The sequence below is a fragment of the Vulpes vulpes genome, chromosome 9 (assembly GCF_048418805.1).
Source record: "Vulpes vulpes isolate BD-2025 chromosome 9, VulVul3, whole genome shotgun sequence".
NCBI classification, from domain to species: Eukaryota; Metazoa; Chordata; class Mammalia; order Carnivora; family Canidae; genus Vulpes; species Vulpes vulpes.
Genome location: NC_132788.1, coordinates 109347708 through 109370938, shown reverse-complemented (window position 1 = coordinate 109370938; position 23231 = coordinate 109347708). Strand labels below are relative to the sequence as shown.

Below are 23231 nucleotides of genomic sequence, written 5' to 3'. Positions count from 1 at the left end.
CAGCCCCTCCCCGTCCATACCCTCCTCTCCCTCCGGTTCCTGTACAGGACGCAGCAGCGGTGCCTCAAGCCTCGTGTCATCTACCGGCAGCCCCAGACGGAGAACGCCCCATCCCCGCACCCAACAGGTCAGGTGCCCGGCAGGTGCTCCAGGAGCCCTGGGCTTAGGGACGTGGAGGGGGAGGGGCGGCGGGAAGCCACTCGGGTGCACGTGTGCCGCGCACCTCGCGGGGTCGCATCTGGCCCAGCACGTGTTTTGGGAGCGAAGTTTGGTCGCGCACAGCCACGCGGGTGCACGTGGGTGCTGCCTCTGGCTGCGTGTGTGCGGCGACGGCCCAGCCCAGTCCTTGCACGACCGTCGGGCCTGCAGTGCTGAAGACGTTTACTCTCCCGCCTCTACAGAAGTGCCAACCCCTGAGCTAGGGTGCGCGGGCACCGTTCCAAGCCGGGTGCACATTCAGTCCTTTAGCCCTCCCGCCGCGCAGGAGGTGCGGGCTGCGGGCCGCGGGGCGCAGGGGGGCAAGGCGCAGCCCTGTGTCACCCGAGCGGCCGGCGCGGCCCTCAGCCCAGTGCCCGACACTTCTCAGGGCCTCACTGCTTTCCCGCTGGAGGAGCTCAGGAGGACGCCCTCCCGGCTCAGAGCTCATTCGGGGTATTTCCCTCCGCGTGTAGACCCATGTGCGGAGTGGGGGGAAGAGAACCCCCCACTCCAGGCCCCACATGTGTTCAGGGCTGGGGGCTGCTGTGGTCATCAGAACCCGGGAGGCCGGGGCTGTGGCCTGCATGTTGGTGGGGGCAGGTCCTGCCCCCCTCCCAGCCCGTGGGGTCCGCCTGGTGACACTGGCAGCACGCAGGACTCAAGACAAAATGTAAGGAGCCAACAGCGGGCATCTAGCGGCCTCGGGCGGCTGACCGCGGGCTCCCGCCTCGTCTTGCCGGGCCTCCCAGGCTGGGCCTCACGCTGAACTGCAACGTGGTGGTGTCCAGCTGCCTGCCCAGCGTCACCCTTGTCACCCTCCAACCCTGTCCTTCCGGGGGTGCCCCGGGGGGCAGCGGGACCCCGGCACCCCTCATCCCACCTCCCTGGTGGCAATCCTGCTGGCTCCCCTTGCACGATCCGCCCAGAATCCACCTGCCTGTCCGCGGGGTCCAGCCTCCACCCTGTCCCGGGGCTGGGGGGTCCCTTCTCAGCCTCCAGGCCTCCCCGCTTCGGTGTCCTGGCGGCCCAAGGGGCCTTCCGAAGTGGTCCCTCTCCTGCAAACTGTGCCCTCTCGGCCGCCCTGCTGTGACTCCGGCTCCGTGGGTGCCCGTCCAAGGGTCCGGCCCAGGGTCACCCCCAGACCTTGGCGCGGGCGCTCTGGGCCGGATGGGCCCCGGGGGGCTCCCACCTGCGGGCTGAGCACCGGCGTCCCCGAGCTCCCCGCGACCCTGCGCCCGGTGCGCCCTCGGTCAGGGGCTGGCGGGGGGCGGGGGCCGCGGCCGGGGCCGGGGCGCTGTCGGGCGGCGGCCGGCAGGGGGCGGGCGCGGGGCCGCGGCTCCGGGAGGCGGCGGGGAGCGCGCGGGGAGCGAGCGCAGGAGCGCGGCGGCGGCGGCGGAGACGCGCGCGCCCAGCCCACCCCCCGCGCCCGCCGCCGCCCGGACAATAAACAGCCGCGCGCGGGGCGATGCCCGAGCCGGTGCCGCCGCCCCCGCGCCGCGCAGCCCCGGCCGCCAGGCCCTAGCCCCCCCGCCCGCGCCCCGCGCCCGCGCCCCGCGCCCGCGCCCAGCATCGCCGACCCTCCCGGACCGCGGCGGGGACATGGAGTGAGTAGGCGCGGGCGGGGGGGGGGGCGAGGCCGGGACCCCGCGCCGCCCGGGCCTCCGCCGGCCCCATCCCCATCCCCATCCCCATCCCGGCGGCCCACGGACTAACGGGGACGCGGGGGCGCCTGGGGAGGGGAGGCCGCGCCCGCCCGCGCCCCGCGCCCGCCCGCGCCCCCGCCCGCGCCCCCCCGCGCCCCGCTGGCCTGGACCGGGGCCACCTGTGGGCTCGGAGCGCGGCGATGGAGCGACCCCTCCCCACGGCCGCGCCGGCCGCAGCCCCCGCGCCGCCCCCTGCGCCCTGGGCGCCCAGTCCTCGCTGCGCCCCGCCGCCTGCCGCCCCCAGCGCCCCAGGAGCCCCCGCCCAGGGCCCCGCGACCCCGACCGCGTCCGAGCCCCCGGGAGGGAGGGGGCGTCCCTGCAGCCTCCGCCTCCGGGTGTGTGAGCGCGAGGTCCAGGTGCTTTCCCCAGGCCAGCCTGGGTCTGGTCCCTCCCCAAGGAGAGCTCCCCAAGATGGGCCCCCAAATGGTGTGGCCTGGCCCCTGGCCGGCCTAGGTGCAGTGGAGTGGGCAGCCTGGGTCCCTGGGGGTCCCGTGAGGGGCCGCTGGGCGGCAGGGGGTTTGGCACGTGCAGTTCGGGGTGAGTGTGCCGGTCCCGTCAGAGTCGCCTGGCTCCCGGGCATCAGGGCAACCCCCAGGCCCCACTCCCACAGGTGGGCCCTGGCAGGTTGGGGGGTGTGTTGACAGGGCCAGGAGGTGGGAAGCCGTGTGTGGGGTGCTAGCAGCCCCCCCCCACCCCCCTGGCGGGTGCCGAGGCCTGCCGAGCCTCGCTTTGGGCCCAGTCTCCACCCTGGACGCGGAGGTCCAGCCGGCCCACCCGGCGGCTCCCCCTGCCCTTCCCACTGGGTGTGTTTTCTGAGCCGACAACTCCCCTCCAGGGATTCACCCGTGACCCGCCACACCCTCAGCTGGGTGGGGGCCGCCGCCTCCCGCCCTCCCCAGGAAGGCGACACCCGATGTCCTCTGCTTTTGAAAACCCAGACAAAGGCCCAGCCTGCTCCCCCACCCGGCCCCGGGAGCCCAGCCAGGGGCTCAGGGGAGCCAGGGCCCGGATGTGTCTGCGCTGGGCTCCCCGACTTGTTTATCTGCTCTGCTCCCCAGGCCCAAGGGGGGGCTCTGGGCCTCCCGACAGCAGACCCTGAGCAGACCCTGAGCGCAGTGTGGCTGTGGGGAGGGGGCTGCCCCAGGGGCTGCGGGTGACAGACAACAGGGACGTCCCCACAGAGCGGAGGAGCGAGGAGGTGTTCTGGTTGGACTCCTGTTTCCTGCGGTCCCTCTCACCCTCAGCGGTGACAGTGAGGCCCAGAGAGGGAGTCACACAGCACAAGGAGGGGCCTGGGTGCTGGCTGCCCCTGTGCCTTGTGGTCGTGGGTCAGATATGATGCCATGGGCCCCACTCGGGGGTTCGCTGGTTTCTCTGGGTGCAGACGTGGGGCCAGGACCTGGCGTTCGGCGGCCTGAATGGCCATGAGCGAAAGCCTCGGTCCGTGGGTGTGCCCGGGGGCACGATGGGTGGGGAGTGGCTCCATCTGGTGCCGACCCGGTGCAGCCCCTGCCCCCGCTCCGTTCCGGGATCGCAGGTGGCAGTGGGGTCCGCGAGGACCCGCCCGCTCGTTCCGTGGATGCTGCCGTCAGAGCCGCAGGAAGGAGATGCCTGCGGCTCTCGGTGCTGCCGGCGAGTTGCTTTTAAAAACACGTTTAGGAATTTCACAACGTTGTGTTAAGGATTGAAGATTCGTTTTTGTTCACTTAAGAATTTGAGGGTTTAACACAAATTGTGGAGGGACCCCAGGGAGGCCGGGGGCAGGATGACCGTCCCGGGAGCACCTCGGGAGCTGGGTGGGAATCCTGCGCTGGGGGGATTTGAGGGGCTGCTGCGCTGGGAGCCTCCGGCGCTGGTGGGTGCGCAAAGGCCTGCTTGGCTCCGAGGCCGCCCCCCCGATACCCCCCGAGTGTGGGCCTGGCTGAGGGCAGGGCTAGGCCTCGGGGCCGGCCCGGAGAGCACGACCCTTCCCAGGACCCTTCCCAGCTCCCTTCCGACCCACGTCAGGCCTGGACGTTCTCCGCTGGGGCACGATGGGTCCTCAACGCCCCTCCACCCTCTAGTGCCCCCGCGGAACGAGCGGGGAGCCGGTTGACAGGCAGCAGCGTGCCCTGATGATTGAACCTAATAACAAGCTTTTATTCTCGTTGTATCTATTTTCTGATGTTTTTACTCGGAGGTTTGTGGGAGCGCCTTCTGCTTCTCAGTCTTGGTGACCACGTGGCGGTTCCGCGGGGGAGGGGGGCTCACTGGACCCGCGAGTGGACTCGAAGGGAAGGAGCAGACTGCGGTGGAGGTGGTGGCAGGAGCACGGCAAGGTGGTTAACGTTTAGTGGGCACCTGCTGTGTGCCCAGCCCTGTTCTGAGTGCTTTGTCTCTGTGGACTTGCTGGATCTTTACCGCAGCCCTGCGAGGTGGGGAAACCGAGGCACAAGAGGTGACAGTGCCACACCCGGGGCCACGGAGCTCCTGGGTCCTTCAGCAGCCTGGGTCGGGGGATGGGGGCCTTTGCACCTTCCTGTGTCCCCTTCCTGTGTCCCGGGCTGTGGTCCGGGGAGGGGGTATCCTGACATTGGCCTTTCACCCTGGTTTTGTCCTCAGTCACATGGAAGGTGGCCTTGGGCGCTAGAAGCACCTGCTTTGAGCCTCCCCGCCCCCCAGGGACCCCTCTGTGTCTGCTCCATTTGGGGCATGGAGAGGCGGCGTCCTGACCCCCCCTCCATGGGACGTTGAGCAGGGCTGAACAGGGACGGGAGCCCGCCCGGCGCCCCGGGGGGATGCCCTGGAGGACGGGGGGTGCGGTATGGCCCGGGCCCTGGAGCGCCACGGGCAGGTGCGCTGCCCCAGCCGCATGGGGACGAGATCTGGGGTCGAGGGTCGGTCCTGATGCTGCGAGATGGGCTCACGTTCACCCTAGTCCGGGTCTGGGGCCCTGTTTCCGTCCGTCCTTCCGCATTCGGGGAACCCATCTGTTCCCTTAACGCTGCCTGCTGACCCTGCGAGCCTTGTGTAGGGTCGGGCCTGAAGGAGGGTCTTCCCCGCGCTGTGGGCAGGGGCTCCCCGTCCATCCCGTCGCCGACCTTTCCTAGGAGGGTCGTGCCTTGGGGTGCCTGGGTGCTCCCGGCAGGTAAGCGGCCGACTCTTGGCTCCGCTCAGGTCACTGTGTGAGGGGGGCGAGACGGAGCCCGTGTCAGCCTTGCGCTGTTCCTCTAATCCACACGTAGAGGGCTAGGCAGGCAGAGGGCATGCCCGGCGCGGGGACCGGCCTGTCACGGGGCGGGGGAAGGGAGCGCTCTCGGGTTTGGGCTCTGGCCGGGTCCTGCCAGCCTGCATGCCCAGCTGCGGCGCCACGGGCAGCCCGGGAGGGCGTCCAAGCGGGACGGGGGTGAGGCTGTGACCAGGCCTAAGAAACAGGCTCTGGAAGCCGAGGAGCAGGTGGGGGCTCAGTGGGGACAGCCACCGAGGGGGCGGCCTGGGGAGAAGGGCCAGGGCTGCGGGGGGGACCCCGCGTCTCGGTGGCCGGGTCGGAGGCGAGCACTTCCGTGGTGCTCAGGGCTGCCCACAGGTGGGGGGAGATGGCGCAGGCCCTGGACAGAGGGACGGAGGGTCGGAGTGCGGGGCGGGATCCCAGGGCTGTGACATCACGCTCACGGGGCTCAAGGACCCCCGAGCCGGTCACCCGGACCGTCTGGATCGGGCGGGGAACCAAGAGGGGAGCCCCAGCCGGGCGTGCGGTGGGGAGACAGGAGTCAGTGGGTGGGCGCCTCGGGGTGGACGAGAGGGTGGCGGTGGGTGGGTGCGGGGCTGCGTTGGGGGCAGCAGGGTGGGACTTTCGGGGCAGGGCCCTGGCTGGGAGCTTCGGGGACCCTCTGGCGCAGAGCGAGAGCCGCTGCCCGTAGGGTGTGCACGGGCCCTGCGGCCCGGGAGCGTCCAGGGCAGGGCGAGCGGGATCTCACGATGCCCCGACGGTCTGCGCTCCTGCCGCACGAACGGGCGTGTGCTCTTGCGGCCTTGGTTGACGTGCAGCTCACACGGCGCTCGACCCACCTGACGCAAGCACGTCATTCGGTGCGTCGCACAGCCGGACAGTCGTCACCTCTGCCTAGTTCCAGAACATTCCCTGGGTCCCAGTCCGTGGCCGAGGGACGTGTCCACGTGTGGACGGACCTCCCTGCGCTTTCCTGTTCATCTGTCATGGACGCTGGGGTCGTCTCATACGTTAAATGTAGCCGTTTTCTTTAAATTAATTTTTGAATTAAAAAGAATTTTAAAGATCTTATTTATTTATTCACGAGAGACACAGAGAGAGGCAGAGACACAGGCAGAGGGAGACGCAGGCTCCATGCAGGGAGCCTGACGCGGGACTCGATCCCGGGACCCCGGGGTCGCGGCCTGGGCCTAAGGCAGATGCTCAACCGCTGAGCCCCCAGGTGCCCCGTGTAGTCACGTCCGGGGGGAGGTGCTTGGGGCCTGTCCCTTGTCCTCTGACGGGTGTGGGGAGCCTGGGCCCTGTTTTAGATAAATGTGACGTGACAGTGAGTTTTTTCAGAAACAGAGACGCCCGGGTGGCTCAGGGTGAGCTTCTGCCTTCCACCCAGGGCTCAGGGTGAGCTTCTGCCTTCCACCCAGGGTGTGACCCCGGGGTCCCGGGATCGAGTCCCCCGTCGGGCTCCCTGCATGGAGCCTGCGTCTCCCTCTGCCTGTGTCTCTGCCTCTCTCCCATGAATAAATAAATTCTTAAAAAACAAAAACAAGCAACAAAAGGAAGTGGTTGTAGGACAAATGGCCCACAGGGGTGGCAGGAAAGTGACAGGGGAGGGAATCCCTGGGTGGGGACGCAAACTGACTCCTCGGTCCAGCAAACGCTTATTGAATCCCTCTAGGGCCGTGTTAAGGACAGAGACGCTGTCCTTGTGGGGAAATAAGGGAGAAAGTAAGTGAGCCTGGGAGGAGGTTGGAGGCCTCTTCGGGGAGGTGACAATGACGGAGGGCCTGAGGGAGTCGGTGAGGCCCAGGGGGGTGCACAGCAGCCAGAGGACACAGCGAGTGCAAAGGTCCTGCGGTGGGTGGGCCTCCCGGAATGCTGGCGGGGAGTGGAGGCCAGAGGGCCCTTGGCCTGTGGGGCTGCTCTCTGCAGCTGGCGGAGAAGGCCTGTGGGTTCACGCCCCACTGCCCTCTGGTTGTGAGGGCCCAGGGCAGGATCCATGCCCGACCCCCCCCCCCCCCCCCCCCAGATTACTAGCCGGCAGCTTTGCTCCTCTGGCTCTGCGGCCTGCTCCCATCTCGGTGGAGCCTCTGCCTGGAACATTCTGGAAAGCCCATGCATGCCTCATGAGCTGTTTGCCTCCCCAGGGACCTGTGCTGAGTGCTCAGGGTCCCAGAGGAAGAGAACTCTCCCTGGAGAGGTCAAGAAGGCTTCCTGGAAGAGGCAGCTGCCCTTGAGCTTGGAGGTGGAGGAAGGCCGCACAGGGGGAGGCAGGGAGCGGGTGGAAGGAGAGGGGCGAGTGCGGGGAGGCTGCGGCTTCCCCGGGGGTGATGGGCGGGTGTGGAGGGCTTGGAGCGGGGAGGTTCGGGGGCTGACAGCTGGCAGAGGCCCGGCAGGGAGCAGGGGACACCCCACCCGAGGAAGCCCCCCCGGGGGACTCTGCTCCCCTTCTGCGTCCCCAAGACCAGGGCGAAGGGCAGCTGTTTCCGTTTAGCGAGCGCAGGAATGCTGCCGGGCCAGGACCCCTCCATCCGCGGGAGCCGCCCCGAGTGAGTGCACCCCACGCCCGCGCCCTCCGCAGGCCCAGCTGCCCTGCCCGCTGGGTGACCTTGGGCGGGTTGCGTAACCTCTCTGGTGCCTTCAAACCCCGAGTGCCTCCCAGGGCCGGGGCCTGCGCAGGGCTCGTCCGGGCTTGGGCCTCATTAGCTCATCCCGAAGCCAGGATTATCTCACGCGCTCGCAGCCCACGCCCTCGCGAGTCCTGAGCCGCCCACACCGGGGCTCGAGCCCAGAATTGGCTCCAGGCGCTCTGTAAAAATAATCAGGCGAGGCCCGGAGCCCGAGGGGGGGGGCCCTCCCGGAGGAGGGTGGGCCCCAACACCGGCAGCCCCGAGGGTCACCCACACCCAGCAGAGCCAGGGGAGCCCGGAGGGTGGCCGCGCCCTGGGTCACCCCGGGGAAGGGGGGGCACCTCTCCAAACCGACCCAGGCCTTTCAGCCAGAACTCAGTGGGCGCCTCCGGCCTCTGCTCCTCTCCCCGAGCCCCCCCACCCCGGAGCGAGTCCGGCGCCCACGCACGACCCTCCCACCCTCTGGGAGCCCGGGTGCTGTGCTCCCTGCGCACCCAGGGCGCCCCGTCTCCCTTAGCAGCTGCGGTTCCTCCCCAGCAGGCCCGACCCCCCTCCCGCCGGGCCAGCAGGCCCAGCAGGTGTCCCAGCCTCAGTTTCCCCGCCCTGGAATGCAGGACGGAGCCGCCCGAGGAGGGCGGTGACGGCGGCGCGTGTTCTCCCGCCCCGGCCGTCCAGGGAGGCCTCTGGTCCTACTTCGGTTTATTTTTCGGATGATGCTGAGCGTTCTCTGGGCTTGACTCCTCCGCCGGCAGCAGGGCAGGCCCAGAACCTTCGGGGCTACAAGGCCCTCCCCGTGACCCCGGGCGCCCCCCTGCGCCCCAGCCTCTGGCGGCCCCTGGAGCCCGCGGCGGGGAGCCCCTTACCCCCAGCGCCGGCGGGGGCGGGGGCGGGGGCGGGAGATGCTCGGCGGCCCAACCCCCCGCCTGCCGGCCTCCGCGTTGCCATGGGGACGGCGCGGTTGCCAGGGCGACCGCCTCCCGCGGGCCCCACCAGGGGGGGTGGCGCCTGGGGCGGGAGCGTCGGCGCCCCGGGCACGCGGAGGGGGGCGGGGAGGGGGTGCAGCCCCTGGGCCGGTGCCCTCCGCGCCTGACCTTCCCCTGACCTGGTGGCGGCAGGACCGGCCGCCCGGGGACACTGGCCGCCTTGTTGTCTGCCGCCCGCTGGCCGGCCACGGAGCTGCCCGGTGCCCGCCGACTGGCCACCCGACCGGCCACCCCACGGGGCGGCTGGTCCCTCCACCCTGCAGGCCGGCCGTGGGGGTGTCTCCCCGCGACAGCTGGGCCGCGCGTGTGGCTCCCGTCCCCGCCGTGCACTGGGCACAAGTGACTCGCCCTACTCGCCCTCTCTGGGCTTCACTTCCCGGCCGAGGGAAGGGCATTAGCAGGCGGGGAACAGTAAGGCGAGGGCACCGACAGGGAGTGAGCCGGGTGCCCAAGCGCGGCCCGGAGGTGCTGGCGGCGGAGGGGGTCAGGGCGGCGGGCACAGGCCTGGGCCACACCAGGGTTTCTCCCAAGGGGTGATGGGGGGACCCCCCCCGGGGGGGGGGGCTCAGCGTCTGCCTTCCGCCCAGGGCGTGACCCCAGGTCCCAGGATCCAGTCCCGCATCGGGCTCCCTGCATGGAGCCTGCTTCTCCCTCTGCCTGTGTCTCTGCTTCTCTCTGTGTGTGTCTCATGAATGAATAAAATCTTTAAAAAGAAAAAAAAAAAGGGAAAAAAGGGGGTGATGGGAGCCAGGGAGACGTAAGAGCAGGAGACCTAGTGGTTCTGATTCTCGCTTTGGGAAGCTGCCTCTGGTTGGGGGGCGGGGAGTGGTGGTCAGGAGCCAGGGAGGTAGCAGGCCGTGGTGGAGACCTGGGATGGGAGACGTGGGGCCTGTGAAAACTGGAGGGTGGGCCCGTGTGGGGAGCTCGGGGCGGCACCGACGCAGAAAAGTGGCGGATCGGGCCCTTCAGGAAGGGCCTCCGTGCTCGGTTGCTGGATCAAGCCTGTCCCGAACTCCACCCAGCTGGAGCCAGCCTCCCTGAGGAGGGAGAGAGGGAAGCCGCAGAGGGTGTGGCTGGCGCTGCCGGCTCCCCGGGGGGGACACAGGAGGCAGGTGCCGCCCTCCAGGAAGCCAAGAGCTGGGTGGGGTCACCTGGCCGGGGCGTGAGAGCCCGATGATTTCACGGGTCTCAGCGAGGCCAGGAAACAGCCTAGTGGAGCGGGTGGTGGGGCTGGAGGCCAGGAGGGTGGCCTGGGGCTGGGGAAGGGGTGAGGCTCGGTGTGGGCCGTGGGCCTGTTTCCTTTCTGAATCACCGTGGGGGGGGGGGCTGTCCCAGCTGTTTGTGCAGGTGGACGCTCAGGGCCCCGGGGGGGTGCAAGGTGGCTCCTGGTTCTGACGCAGGCTGAGGGCTGGGTGGGGGGACTCTGGGGACTGGGTTCCTGTGCCCAGAACCTGCGTGTGCCCCCCAGGCCCCGCCCCCTGCCCCCCACCTGGCCCCGGGTCACTAGGACTTGCTCAGGGAGCCCGGAGCCCCGAGCCCAGAGCCCGCAGGCCTCGTCCGTGTCCAGGCCCCGGGAAGCTGCTGCAGACGCTTCCTGAGCGCAGGCTGTGCAGCTTCCCGGGACCGGGACACAGCGGGGAGGGAAGGGCCGGGGTTTGGAGCCTGCCGTGTAGGGGGTTCAGGGGAGCAGAGGGCGGGGCAGGGGCCTGAAGGTCGCACCCCTGTCCTGGGCCTCCTGCCCGCCCCCAGGAAGCTCTGTCCCTTCAGTGGCTTTGAGCAAACACCATGGACGAGGGAGGTTCCGCGGCTTCTCTGGGCCTTGGGCTCCCGGGAGACCCCGGGGAAGCAGACGCGTCCCAGGGTGGATGGTGCACGCTGCAATCCCGAGGGCTGCGGGGCGAGGCCGGCGGGTGTCCCCGCGTGTCCCCCCGCCCCCGGGGATGGACAAGCTGTGCGTGGTGGGTGGGAGGCGAACAGGGGTGCCCTGGGCAGTGACGGCGTCTGGGCCGGGAGGGGGCACTTGCTCTTCTGAACCCCGTGCACCCTGTGAGGCTCAGCGCCGCCCTCCCGCTCTCCCGTCCTTGGGGCCCTGTCCTGGGGGACAGCGGGGGCTTGTCGGGAGAACCAACGAGGTTCTCCTTGACCTTGTGCGTCCCCTCCCCCAGGGTCCTGGCGGCAGAGACCACATCTCAGCAGGAGCGGCTCCAGGCCATTGCAGTGAGTTCCCAGCGGTGGGGCCCACTCCCCGACCCAGGGCCTTGGGACCCCAATGGGGGGGTGGCAGGGGACCCGGGACTCGGGTGCCTGCTGGTGCTTCCCCACGAAGTGAGAACAGGGAGACCCTGAGGTCCTCCGAGTGTGGACCGTCGTGCCCGGCTCCCCTGGCCGCTCGGTGCGGGTGGGAGATCACGCGGGGGGAGCAGAACCTGCCCTTCTCTGGGGGGGCAGGGGCCAACGGGCCAGCTGGGTGCCATTCAAAGGAAAGCAGGGTCTTCGGGGCCAAGCCCGGGGTGGGGGGCGCAGCCCTGAGCCCCCGTCCCGCGCAGGAGAAGCGGAGGCGGCAGGCCGAGGTGGAGAACAAGCGCCGGCAGCTGGAGGACAACCGACGGCAGCTGCAGCACCTGAAGGTCCCGCGGGCACCCCGGCGGGGTGGGGGGGGCCGGGGCCCGGGGGGCGGCAGCAGGAAGGCCGCCGCATTCTGACCCGGCCCCCGCCCCGCAGTCCAAGGCGCTGCGGGAGCGCTGGCTGCTGGAGGGGACACCGTCGGCGGCGTCGGAGGGCGGTGAGGACATGCGGAGGCAGATGCAGGAGGACGAGCAGAAGGCGCGGCTGCTGGAGGAGTCCATCTGCAGGTGGGCGCGGCGGGCGCGGCGGAGGGAGGGCCGGGGCTGGGGCGCAGAGGCCGTGGCAGGACCCCTCCCAGCTCCCCCCACCGCAGGTGCGCGAGGCACGGGGGGGGGGGGGGGGGCAGGTGCCAGCAGCCGCCTCCCCGGGGGCTCCCTGGTGCCAGCCCAGCGGGTGCTGTCCCCTGGCTCGTGGACGCAGGGCAGACGCGGGCGCTGGGCCTGCAGGAAGGCGGGGGCGGGGACAGTGGCCCCCCGGCGGGGACAGAGGCCTGGAGTTTCCGGGCAGGCAGAGGCCCAGGCTCGGCTCCAGGGCAGCGGGGTCACGGGGACGGAAGCCGCGGCCAGAGTTCCACATGTGCACTTGGGGGGAGGCCTGCCCGGCCCCAGCACGCGCCCCGCACAAGGCTCCCCGTGGAGGCCGGGGTCCTCCCGAGGCCTTTGGGAGAAGGGGGCAGGTGTCGCGGTGCCCCCGGCTGCTTCCTTCCCGCCTGTGAGCGGAGGCCGGGCAGCACCAGGCTGGGGTGACGGGCGCCGGGCTGGACCAGGGGCTCCGGGGGCCTCGGCTCTCCTCCTCCCAGGGCAGCCCGCCGCTGCTTGGTGCCCCAGCCTGGACGCCTCCTCCAGGAAGCCCTCCAGGCCGACCCTCACTGTGGGCGGCGGAGGCTCAGTTCCTCCGGGGCGCCTCACCCCCGGGGCCTGACAGGCCCACGGCCCAAAGCCTCCTGGGGGCCACCCCGTGGGGCGGGCTTTAAAATCTTTGTTTTGTTCTCGCCGGATTGTGTAGACCATTATCTCCTGGAACTTGGAAGGGGACATGGTTTTTCCAGTTTCCCCAGAGAGATGAGGCTTCCCGTAAAAACAAAACAAAACGAAACGAAAGGCGCGCATCTGAGTGGGACACGGGGGAGCTGGTTGGGAAGCGGGAGAAGTCAGCCGCAGCCAGCGAGGGTGGTGGAGGCCGGGCCGGCGGGGCCGCTGCTCCGTGCCTCGGTTTCCCCGGCTGCGGGAGGGAAGGAGGACGCCTCGCGGGTGCGGCGCTCGCGTCTCGAGGCCGGAGCGGAGCGGGCGCCGGGTAAGTGCGGTGGCCTCTTGTGCCCCCTCAGGCTGCAGAAGGAGATCGAGGTGCTGGAGGACGCGGGCCCGCTGCCCGCCGCCGGGGACGCACCCGCCGCCCCGAGCCCCGCCGAGGCCCACAAGGCTGAGGTGCTCGTCGATTCTCAGCAGGTGAGGGGGTGCTGACGCTCCCAGGCGGCCGCCCCGGCGGGCACCCACCCCTGAGGGCACCCACCCCTGCGGGCACCTGCCCCTCCTGGCTCCAGGCTGGGACACCCCCCTTCAGGGTCACTGTGGCACAGAATTCAGAGCTGGGGCTTGCATTTGGATTACAGCCTCCTGCCTCCCTGTTGTGTGACCTGGGACAGTTGCTTTGCCTCCCTGGGCCTCAGTTTCCCCCCGCCCCGGGCCTCAATCTCCCCCCGGGCCTCAGTCTCCCCCCTGGGCCTCAGTCTCCCCCCTGGGCCTCAGTCTCCCCTCGGGCCTCAGTCTCCCCCCTGGGCCTCAGTCTCCCCCTGGGCCTCAATCTCCCCCCGGGCCTCAGTCTCCCCCCTGGGCCTCAGTCTCCCCTCGGGCCTCAGTCTCCCCCCTGGGCCTCAGTCTCCCCTCGGGCCTCAGTCTCCCCCCTGGGCCTCAGTCTCCCCCTGGGCCTCAGTCTCCCCTCGGGCCTCAGTCTCCCCCCCTGGGCCTCCTCAGAGCACCCACGTGCTGGGATGTCGTGAGGGACGGCAAGCGCTCTCTACGCAAGACCTGGCCCGTAGGAAGCCATGGACAAAATCCCCACCTGCTGTCACCTTACTTGCACGGTCACAGCCGTCGCCCATCCCCTGCTCTCAGTAGCCCCTTTAGGGGGAACAGGGTCCCCATTCAATGGGAGACAAGCGCTGTGGCCCAGAGATGCTGGGAGCACCTGCCCCCACGTGCTCTGGGCCTCAGGGCCCCGGGGGGTGGGTCAGGGGTCCTGCCCCTTCCGTCCTAGGGAGGGTGGGCCCCAGGGCGCTGCAGGACCCGCGTCCCTGCTCCGTGTCCGAGCCCCCAGCTGCCCCCCCCATAGCCTTGGTCCTGCTCTCACTGGCCTTCGGGGCCGACCAGGGCGGCGTGGCCCCGGGCCCGGCCTCACTGACCAGGTCTCTCCCTTCTCTCTTGCAGGCCCCGGCGGGCACACCCAAAGGTAGGCTTCTGGGGGGGCCTGCGCACTCTCACGGCCGGCGGGGGGGTCTCTGCACACCCTCCGCTGTTGGGGTCATGAGGGTCATGGCCTTTCTCCCGCAGCCGCTCCCGGGCCTCACCCAGCGCCCCTCATCGTGGCTTCCCTCCGACAGGCGAGGGATCCGAGGCCCTCGGGGTCCCCCCCCCACTCACCTGCACCCCCTCGGAGCCCCCGGGCTGGCGCCTCGCTTCTCGCGTCCCAAGCTGGGGTCTGGGGGCCGAGGAGCCGGGGTCCCAGCCGTCCCGGGGCGGCCGCGCTGTTCGACCCCCGCGGGGGTGTGGGCGCCGGGTGGAGCGGGAGCCTGCGCCCAATTCCCGTCTGGGCCCTCGCGGGCCCTCGGCAGCGTGGGCTGTTCACGCGGCGCGTGGCGTAGCTTCCGGAGCGTATTAAAGCTACCTGACGTGAAGCGCGTCTTCCGCACGTGCCTGAAGCTGTTTTCACGCGGAGAGCGTGGACGGGAAGCCCAGAGTCTGGCCGGACTCGCGTGTCCGTTTCGCCGGGCAGTGTCCTGCCGTGGGGTTAGAAGTTAATAATTAAAAAAAAAAATTTCACGCGGGCCTCTGAGGATTTTTGTGAAAATCGTTGGGGCTGAGAGATGGACACGGCCTGGGGGCTGGTGTGTGTTTGGGGGCAGGGCACGCGGGGGGCAGGCGTGGGGGTATCCGCGCCAGTGTGTGTGCCAGGGAGGTCTGGGCGTGTCCGGGTGTCTGCGTGTCGGGGGTGGCTGGGGGTGCCCGGGGGGCGTCGGGCGTCCGCGTGACCTCCTCTCTCTGACCCCATCTCTGTCTCTTCACCCTCCACCTCCTGAACAGAGACACGAGCGTCCAACACCCCCGTGAGGACAGCTGAGGGCTCCACCATGATGAAGGCAGGTGGGTCAGCCCCCAGCTCGCCCCCCGCGTCCAGCTGCTGCCCTGGGGCGCTCGGAGAGGCCGGAGCTGCGTCCCACACACACGTGGCCTCGGCAGGAGCTGTGGCCGTGGGGGTGGTCCGGGCTCGGACCCCGGGGTGGGGCCTGGCCGCCCCCTCTGCTTTGGCACCTCGGGCACATGCTGGCCCAGCTTCCTCGAGAAGGGGGGCCCCCCGCATGGCAGCGCTCTAACCCGGCCCCCGTGGCTCCCCGCCTAACCCGCTGCTCACTCCTGGGGCCCGGCGGGGGGGCACATGTGCGCACACAGCCCGCTCACGCCCGCTCACGCCCGCTCACGCCTGCTGCAGACCCTCAGGCCGCCGCAGGACGGGGAGTGAGCTCCCTGCTCCTGGAGGCGACCAGGCCGGGGCGTCTCTGTGCTCCTGGGTTAGTGCTGGGCGTTGCACAAAGTGGGGGTTCAGGGCCCCGCTCTGCCGCCAGGCCAGGCCCTTGGTGTCCACCCGCTGCAGCAGCGGGGTCGAACCGGCCGCACGCCCGGGGCCAGGCACAGAGCCCCACGGCAGTGACAGGTCATCGCGGTCGGCAGGGCCCTCGGCTGCTGCGGGTGCTGGGTGAGTTGTGCCGGCACGAACCACAGAGGGAGGCGGAGAGCATCTTGGGGGCGGGGGACTGGCAGGGGAGGCCCGGGGCCTCCCGCGGGGTCATGCAGCTTTGTGCCAGGAGGCTCGGGACAGAGGGTAGCGTCAGCCAGAGAAGGGGGGCCCCGGGCCCATGTGCCAGCTGCACCAGCCCCCCTGACCTTAGCTGACGACCTCACGTAGGCACAACCCACCCCACCGCGCGCCTGGAGCTGAGGGCGTCAGGCCGTGCAGGGACGTGGAGTCAGACGACACTCGGTCGGTCATGGTCGGTCATCCGGCAAGCGCTTGTTGAGCACCTGCTGTGTGCGACGTATGAGGGCCACAGCCTGGGGGGGGTGACGTCCTGACAAGGACTGCGCCCTCTGCAAGGAAGTTATGGAGAAAAGAAGGCAGCGTGCAGAGCTGGAGGGGGAGGGTTAGTCGGAGGGCTCGGGGAGGCCAAGCTCACAGGTGCCATTGGAGCAAGGACCCAAAGGCAGCGGGGGCACAGGGCCCGGGGTTAGGTGGTTCAGGTGGGGAGCAGGGGATGTGCAAAGGCCCTGGGCTGGCCTGGCCCTGGCTGGTTGGAGGGGTAACCCGGAGACCTGGGAGGGGGAGGAGGGGGGCTCAGGGCTGTGACAGTGTGAGGCGTGCAGGGTCCTGAGGGAGGAGGGGAGCCCTGCAGGGTGGCAGCCGTGGTGGGGAGGGGGGGGACGTGCCCCACTCGGTGCTCGTCGGAGCCCTCTGGCGGCCGCGGGGAGAACAGGGTGGGGGGACGGGAGCCGAGGGGGGACAGCGCTGGTCCTGGGGAGTGGGGGGAGGGGGAGATGGAAGGGGAGATGGGGAGGGCGAGAGGACTGCGCTGGTCCTGGGGGGGACACGTGGGTGGGCTCCAGGTCTTCCGAAGGCAGATGGACCCCTGGGGGGTGAGGACGACGAGGGAACTGCCCCGATGGGTGGGAAGACCCAGGAGGGCACTTACAGGGCAGATGCAGGGGGGAGGCTTGGATGAGGTGACTCTGGGCGCGGGCAGGGGGCTGGGTCACTGCAGGAGAGGCGGGGGGGGGGGGGGGGGGGGGGATCCAGTGTGCCCTGTGGTCCTCGTGGGAGGGATTTCCAGGGGGCGGGGCGGGGTCTTGGCCCCTGAGCTGCGTCCCGATGGGTCAGCGACTCGGGGAGGACGGTCCGTTCTCCGTAGCGGGAGGGATGAGGGGCCGCCGGCTGGACACGCGCGTGGAGAGCGGGTCGCAGAGCGCCGGGCGCTGGGTGGTCCCGCGGGGAACGCGGCCCTCTGACCCGGGCCTGGGCGCCGCCTCCCTCGGACTCACTCGCTGCTCTGCGGTGACGGAGCAGTGTGAGGCCCTGCCGCTGGGCGGGCGTGCAGGCCGGGCCTCCGATGCCCAGCGAAGGGCCTCAGGCGGACGCTGGCAAGCCCTGGGAGGAGGCGGAGCTGGGGGGCGCCCCCACTGCTTGGCTCTGCGCTGCCGGCTCCCCTTCCCTGGCTTGGCTGCAGCCGGCGGGGGGCTCGTGGGCGGGTGGCCTCGGGTAACCCGCGCCTCTCGTGCCAGCCATGTACTCGGTCGAGATCACGGTGGAGAAGGACAAGGTGACGGGGGAGACGCGGGTGCTGTCCAGCACCACCTTGCTCCCCCGGGAGCCGCTCCCTCAGGGCATCAAGGTCTACGAAGACGAGACCAAAGGTACGCAGCCCCCGCCCCCCCCGCCCCCAGTCCGAGCCAGAGCCCGACCCGCAGCCTGACCGAGCACCGAGCATGGGGCAGGCCCTCCGCCCACGGCGCTGGTGGGTAGAGGCAGTTCCGCGTGGACCCGCAGCCCCATCGCTCCTCGCTCCTGGAATCTGCCCTGGAGCTTGGCTGAGGGTGGGACTCGCCTCCATCCCTGGGCTTCCGAATAAAGGTGACCAAACCCCCAGGGGTGCAGAGGGCGCCCTGAGAGGGCCTAGCAGGGCGGGGAGGGGGCCGGGGGGCTCCTCAGAGGACGTGAGCAGGAGCTTGTCCGTTGAAGGAAACCGTGTGTGTGACCGCAGCCACAGCACGTGCAAAGGCCCCGTGGCAGGACGCAGTATGCTGGGCTGGAGGGCCGGGCGGGGGCTGGGGGGCTGCTGCAGAGTGCGGGGAGGGTGGGCAGGGGCCGCGGTGCTGAGACCTGGTTTGGTTTTGGGGGTTCCTTCTAGCAGCTGGTCAGGGAACAGGGTGTGAGAGACCCCCACAAGGAAGCCCGCCTGGGAGGAGCAGAGGAGCAGGACAACCTTAGTCAAAACCCAGCATGTCAAGAAAAAAAAAAAAAGAAACAAACAAACAAAAAACACCCCAGCGTGTCTGTCTCTCTGTCTCTCTCTATATAATTTGCATACATAAGGTTCACTCTTTTTTTGTTTTTAGGTAAGAAAAAGTTTCATTTAAACTGCATTATCCATCAGCATTTATTGCTTTATTTATTTTTAAATTGTTTTAAAAGATTTTATTTGACGAGAGACAGAGAGAGGCAGAGAGCGCGAGCCTGTGCACACCAGCAGGGGGAGTGACAGGAAGAGGGAGACGGAGAAGCAGGTCGGGACCTGAGCTGAAGGCAGACGCTTCGCCGCCGGAGACACCCGGGCGCCCCCACTGTCAGGATTTAGACAGCAATTTTATAAGTCGTTTGGCATTTAAACTTTGGTCATTTTTGGCATGGCCTGCGACCGTAGCGCGTAAACAAACCCCGGGAGGGGAAATTTTCTGGGCAATAGTTACTACGATGATAGAAGGAGGAGAAGAACCCACTTTAGTAAACAAAATACGTTTTAAAAAGGAATTAAAAAGGCATCTTCAAAATCAAGGGAAACATGGGCTTTCTTCATGCAGTGGAACCCACGGAGCCCATCACCCGAGCGAAATAGAAGATTACAGTGCCCAGCTCCGGAGCCCGTTAGCAAGTGCACAAGGGCTGCCTTTACAAGAAGATGATGCACGGAGCGGAAGGGGACAGGACAGGCGCACAATTCAGTATAGAGGGCAGTGGGTTTGGGTTTATTTATTTATTTTAAAATAGATTTTATTCATGAGAGACACAGAGAGAGAGGCAGAGACACAGGCAGAGGGAGACGCAGGCTCCATGCAGGGAGCCCGACGTGGGACTCAATCCCAGGTCTCCAGGCGCTGAACTGCTGAGCCACGCGGGCTGCTCATGGGTTTTGGTTTATTCACCATGTTGCACTTTTCTTTTTTCTTTTTTTTACTAATTCCAGAACATTTTTCTTCCCCAAACAGAAATCCTATCACCCCCTGTCCCCACCACAGCAACCACTAACCCCCTTCCAGTCCATGGATGAGCCTGTCCTGGACGTGTCACACACGTGGAGTCACATACTATGTGGCCTCCTGTGTCTGGTTCCTTCCCTGAGCGTCGTGGGCTCAGGGTCTGTCCACGTTCATATTTTATGGCCAAATAATAGTCTATGGTTCAGACGGATCACATTTTGTTTATCCGGTCATCAGTTGACGGAGATCTGGGATGTTCCCACCTTTTAGTTTTAGAATGCTGTACAAGTGTTTGTATGGGCGTATGTTTTCGTTTCCGTTGGGTGATACCTAGGCATGGAATTTCTGAGTCATATGGGGATTTCTGCGTTTAACCCTTTGAGGAACTGCCATGGTGTTTCCTGTAGCAACTGCCCCATCTTTCCTTCCCTCCAGACGTGTGTGAGGGTCCCCGCCTCCCCACATCTTCAGCAACACTTGTTGTCCATCGTTAGGTCGTTATTATTACCATGGCCATCCTGGTGGTTGTGGAATGATACCTCAATGTGGTTTTGGCTCCCAAAGCCTCGTGTTCTCAGAGGCTGCTGGGGTCTCTGTGACACCCGGGAGGCCACGAAGGGGACCTGGTCACGGCCCGGCTCTCCCATGGTTTGGGGACGGAGACCTGGGGGCAACCCCCATTCCAGCTCTCACCAGCTGTGTGACCCTGGGTCACTCCCAGCTGCCTCGTCTCCTGGATGAGAAAGACCTCACGGGGCCAAGGGCCGAGGAAATGCCCGAGTTTGCAGAAGGTCCTCACCTCCGCCTCTCGGCGCAGCCCGGCCCGGCCCTGGGGGATTCTGGACCCGCCAGACTGGACTCTGGTTGCTTGGCGATGGGAAGGTGACCGGTTTCCATGGCGGCCGAGGGCTCGGATTCCTATCTTAGGGCAGGGGCCAGTGGGAAATAGCTCGGTTCTGAAGGGACACCGCACCCTCCGGGCCTCCAGCCCCGAGTCACTGCGAGGCCTTGAGGTGTGGACGCCCCTCCCTAGGGGCCTGGAAACTGAGAGTGGAAAGTGCTTTCCTCCTGGCCGGCAGCCAGGTGCTGGAGCCCTGACCCTTGGCCGGGAGGTGGCGAGTCCCGAGGGTGCGGGGTGTGTCCCCCCGGCAGGCAGCCAAGCAGCTGTGTCTCCGGGAGTTTGCTGGGCTGGGGAGTGCGGCCCGGACTCCGCGGGTGCTGCACCCCGGCCCTCGGCCCCGGGACACACCAGGTCAGACAGACAGACGGGGCGGTCGCAGAGGTTTGGAAGGTCCACGCAGCAGGTTCCTCGCGCACACGCCATCCAGGGCACCACGTGCTTCCCTTCCAGACGCGGGTAGAGCGTTTCCAGGAAGTGGCCGTGCCCAGGGTCGCACGGGCCGTCGTAAGCAAGGTCACCAAGTTTATGTCTTATGCCCTGTGTTCCGGGACTGGAGCCCCCTTCTCTCCCAACCCCAAACTGATAAACACCCCTCTCAGTGAATCTGCCTGCAAGAGACAGTCCGTGGACGTGAAGTCATAAGCCCCTGGGACTTGAGCGAGGATGGCGCAAGCCGACCCAGGCCGCAGTAGGGCGGGCTCGGCCCGTGGGCGACTGTCCTTGAGAACAGGAGCCACACGGCGACCCAAGACCGGCCACGGGGTCCCAAGGAAGGAAGAGGTCCCGCTCCCCGAGAAACCCCTCGTGGGAGGGACAGGCCCGCGGTCCGGCTCGGTCCCCCTCTGCATGGCACCGTGTTGGCCGCGGGAGAAGCTGTCGTACTTGGCAAGGTGGCCTCGCGGGGCCCTGCCGCTGGGGATGTGGACGGCCGCGAAGGGCGGGACAGCTCAGTCCCCGTCCACTAACTCCCACGAGCGCCTGTGCATGCTCGTCTGCGCCAGGTTGTCGGGGCGCACAGATCCCCGCGGGGAGCTTTGAGTGTCGGTTGGTTTTATAACGTGTGATTTTGTCTCACTTGCTCTTTAGCCTAGAGGGTGGGCCACGGCCTCGCGCGGCCCCCCCGCCCCGAGAGCCAGCTTACTCCCTCTCTCTCTCTCCCCCCCTGCCCCCGCCAGTGGTCCACGCCGTGGACGGTACCGCGGAGAACGGGATCCACCCGCTGAGCTCCTCCGAGGTGGACGAGCTCATCCACAAGGCCGACGAGGTCACGCTGAGCGAGGCGGGGTCCACGGCCGGGACAGCAGAGACCCGGGGGGCGTCCAGGGAGCCCGTGCAGACCACACCGTCCAGGCGGGAGATCACGGGCGTGCAGGCGCAGCCGGGAGAGGCCACGTCGGGGCCGCCGGGCATCCAGCCTGGCCAGGAGCCCCCCGTCACCATGATCTTCATGGGTTACCAGAACGTGGAGGACGAGGCCGAGAGCCAGAAGGTGCTGGGGCTGCAGGACACCATCACGGCGGAGCTGGTGGTCATCGAGGACGCCGCGGAGCCCAAGGAGCCCGCGCCCCCCAACGGCAGCGCCGCAGAGCCCCCCCCGACCGCGGGCTCCAGGGAAGAGAACCAGGTGGGGCCCGAGGCCCCGGCCAGCGACCCCCAGGACCTCGACACGAAGAAGCAGCGCTGTAAATGCTGCTCCATCATGTGAGCCGCCCGGTCCCCAGCCCCCGGCCCCACCCTCCACACCAGTCACCCACCAGCCCGGCCCCGGCCTGCCCACCCTCCACCCACACTCACGGGCCCCAGGACACGCGGTTGTCACATGTTCCTTCCGAGTTTTCTTTCATTGGAAAGAGAGGGACAGGGGTCCCCGCCCCATCACCACCCCCGACGCCCCAACCACTGAGCCGTGCACCTACGCCTGGTAGGAGACAGACATGGACAGACCCACTTTTTCCGGAATGAAGGGCACCCCCCACGTCACGGCAGCTCCGCAGATGCGGCCGTCACCCACGGCGGTCCTGGCCGGGGTGCCGGGGGCCTCGAGGCCGCCCCAGGCCGGCCAGCCACCCTCTGGGCCTCCTGCCTGTGCCTTCCTGCCACCTCCACTGAGGTCCCTGAGGGGACATCCTGCCGCAGAGGGACCCGGGGAGCCGAGGGCCCCCGGGAGGCTGCTCTGTCCCCGCTTAGCCCCTGAGACGGGGGTTCCCGGCCAAACTCCGGTGTCCGAATCCTGGACACTCGGGGTGAGGCTGTGCCTCTTGGGGGAGTCTTGGTCGGAGGTCAGGCTCAAGGTCTGGGGAGGGAGCAGGGCCCCTCTGGGCGCCCCCAGCCCAACGTGCCATGCCCCCCACGCCGTCTCTGGGCGTGGCCAGGGGATGCTGGAGCCCGGGAAGGGAGAGCCCCGGGGCACCCCCCGCCCCGCCCGGGAGGGGTCTCGGACCCCCGCCCTGTCTCCTGCAGCCGGTGGCCTCTGCGAGCCGCCCCTTGCACAAGGCGGGGCCTCATGAGCCGCTTCTAGCCCTGAGCTCCGACTCCCACTGGGCCCTCCTTCCTCCTGGTGCTAATTTGGGGACCCTGGGGGGCTGCCCAGGACCTGCTGGGACCAGGGTGCTGGGTCCCTCCAACCGTACCCCAGAGATCAGGCCACTGCCAGCTCCACTGGGCTTGGCACGTTTCTGGCAGCGGCGGGGCGCATGCAGCCCGGGCCGGGGGCTTCCTCCGCGGGAGACCCCATCCGCCGCCCCGCCCGACGTGAGCCTGTCCCCCCCCCCCCCGGGAGGGAGAGGGGTGCGGGTCCCACTCCTGGGGGCGGCCGCCACCCGGATGTGCACGCACGGCTCCCTGGACGCAGCCACTCGCCCCCAGAGGCACACGTGTGCACACGCTCCCACACGCTCCGGGGCCTCCCGCCCGGTGCCGGGGCAGGTGCAGGGGCCAGCGCTGCCGCAGCCTGGGTCCCGACTCCGCTCTGCCCCTCGGTGGCAGGGGGAGAGGCCGTGTCTGAGGTGACCCTGGGCCGTGGCCGTGGGACCCCCTCTTCCTCCTCGAGTCCTCGAGCTGTGAGGCTCTGCTCAAGTGCCCCTCCGCTTCTGACGTGTGACAAGGCCCTTATGTTCTCGACTTTCCCAGAGAAGCAAATAAACAGTGTGAACAGCCCCAGGCCCTGGCGTCCTTGGCTTTCACCTGGGGGGGCGGGCACCAGGGCGGCGGGGCCGTCGGAGGAGGCCCGGGGGAGCCCGTGGGTCCGCAGCCCCGCGCTCTGGGGCTCCCCCGGGCCGAGGGTGGGTGTCAGTGCAGCCCCCACCTGTGCCCGCCTGACGGCACCTGGGGACAAGGCACAGCTGGTGGGGGCAGGACCTGCCCTCCCGCCCCACCCTTTGGCTTCGAGGCTGCCCCCTGCTGGACCCACAGCCCCAGAGACCCCACCCCCACCCCCAGCAGGTGCACAGTGGCTGCCACCTGCACCCGCGGGGCCTCAGCTCGCCTGTCTATACCTCAGGCCTTATGAACCCTGAGTGGGAGGCTGCCCCAGTTCAGGGGCAGGACGTTGTCCCCTCTACCGGGTGATCCAGTCTCTGGCCTTTGGGGGCCTCAGTTTCCCTATATAAGCAACAGGGTGAGGTGCATACGATGGGGGGGGGGGGAGATGCTGCTTCAAATCCCAGTCCTACCATTGCTGAAAGAAGAGACCGAGGGTCAGAGGGGCCCCACAGTCAGCCAAGAGGCCGTCAGGACAGAGCCCCAGAGCAGG

At 68.5% G+C, this 23231-nt stretch overlaps 1 protein-coding gene across 2 annotated transcripts; it reads left to right on the top strand.

Moving 5' to 3' along the window:
* Nucleotides 1–1457: 1457 nt before the first annotated feature.
* PALM (paralemmin) lies at nucleotides 1458–22639 on the top strand. 2 transcript variants are annotated; one of them, XM_072722073.1, is made up of 9 exons: nucleotides 1458–1802; nucleotides 10885–10936; nucleotides 11266–11346; nucleotides 11441–11571; nucleotides 12669–12789; nucleotides 13768–13789; nucleotides 14641–14700; nucleotides 16888–17019; nucleotides 20656–22639. In XM_072722073.1, the coding sequence occupies exons 1-9, from the start codon at nucleotides 1798–1800 to the stop codon at nucleotides 21183–21185; spliced, it is 1134 nt and encodes a 377-aa protein (XP_072578174.1). In that variant the 5' UTR covers nucleotides 1458–1797; the 3' UTR covers nucleotides 21186–22639. The 2 variants fall into 2 exon arrangements, with proteins under 2 accessions (XP_072578174.1, XP_072578173.1); XM_072722072.1 differs by lacking the exon at nucleotides 16888–17019 and having other exon boundaries at nucleotides 1650–1802.
* The last annotated feature ends 592 nt before the right edge of the window (nucleotides 22640–23231 follow it).

Bases quoted from the DNA above. Each gene is read 5' to 3' on its own strand.
- PALM (XM_072722073.1), top strand. The intron at 10,937-11,265 runs GTGAGTTCCCAG...CGTCCCGCGCAG, and splicing joins AGCGGCTCCAGGCCATTGCA to GAGAAGCGGAGGCGGCAGGC. The intron at 12,790-13,767 runs GTGAGGGGGTGC...TCTCTCTTGCAG, and splicing joins TGCTCGTCGATTCTCAGCAG to GCCCCGGCGGGCACACCCAA.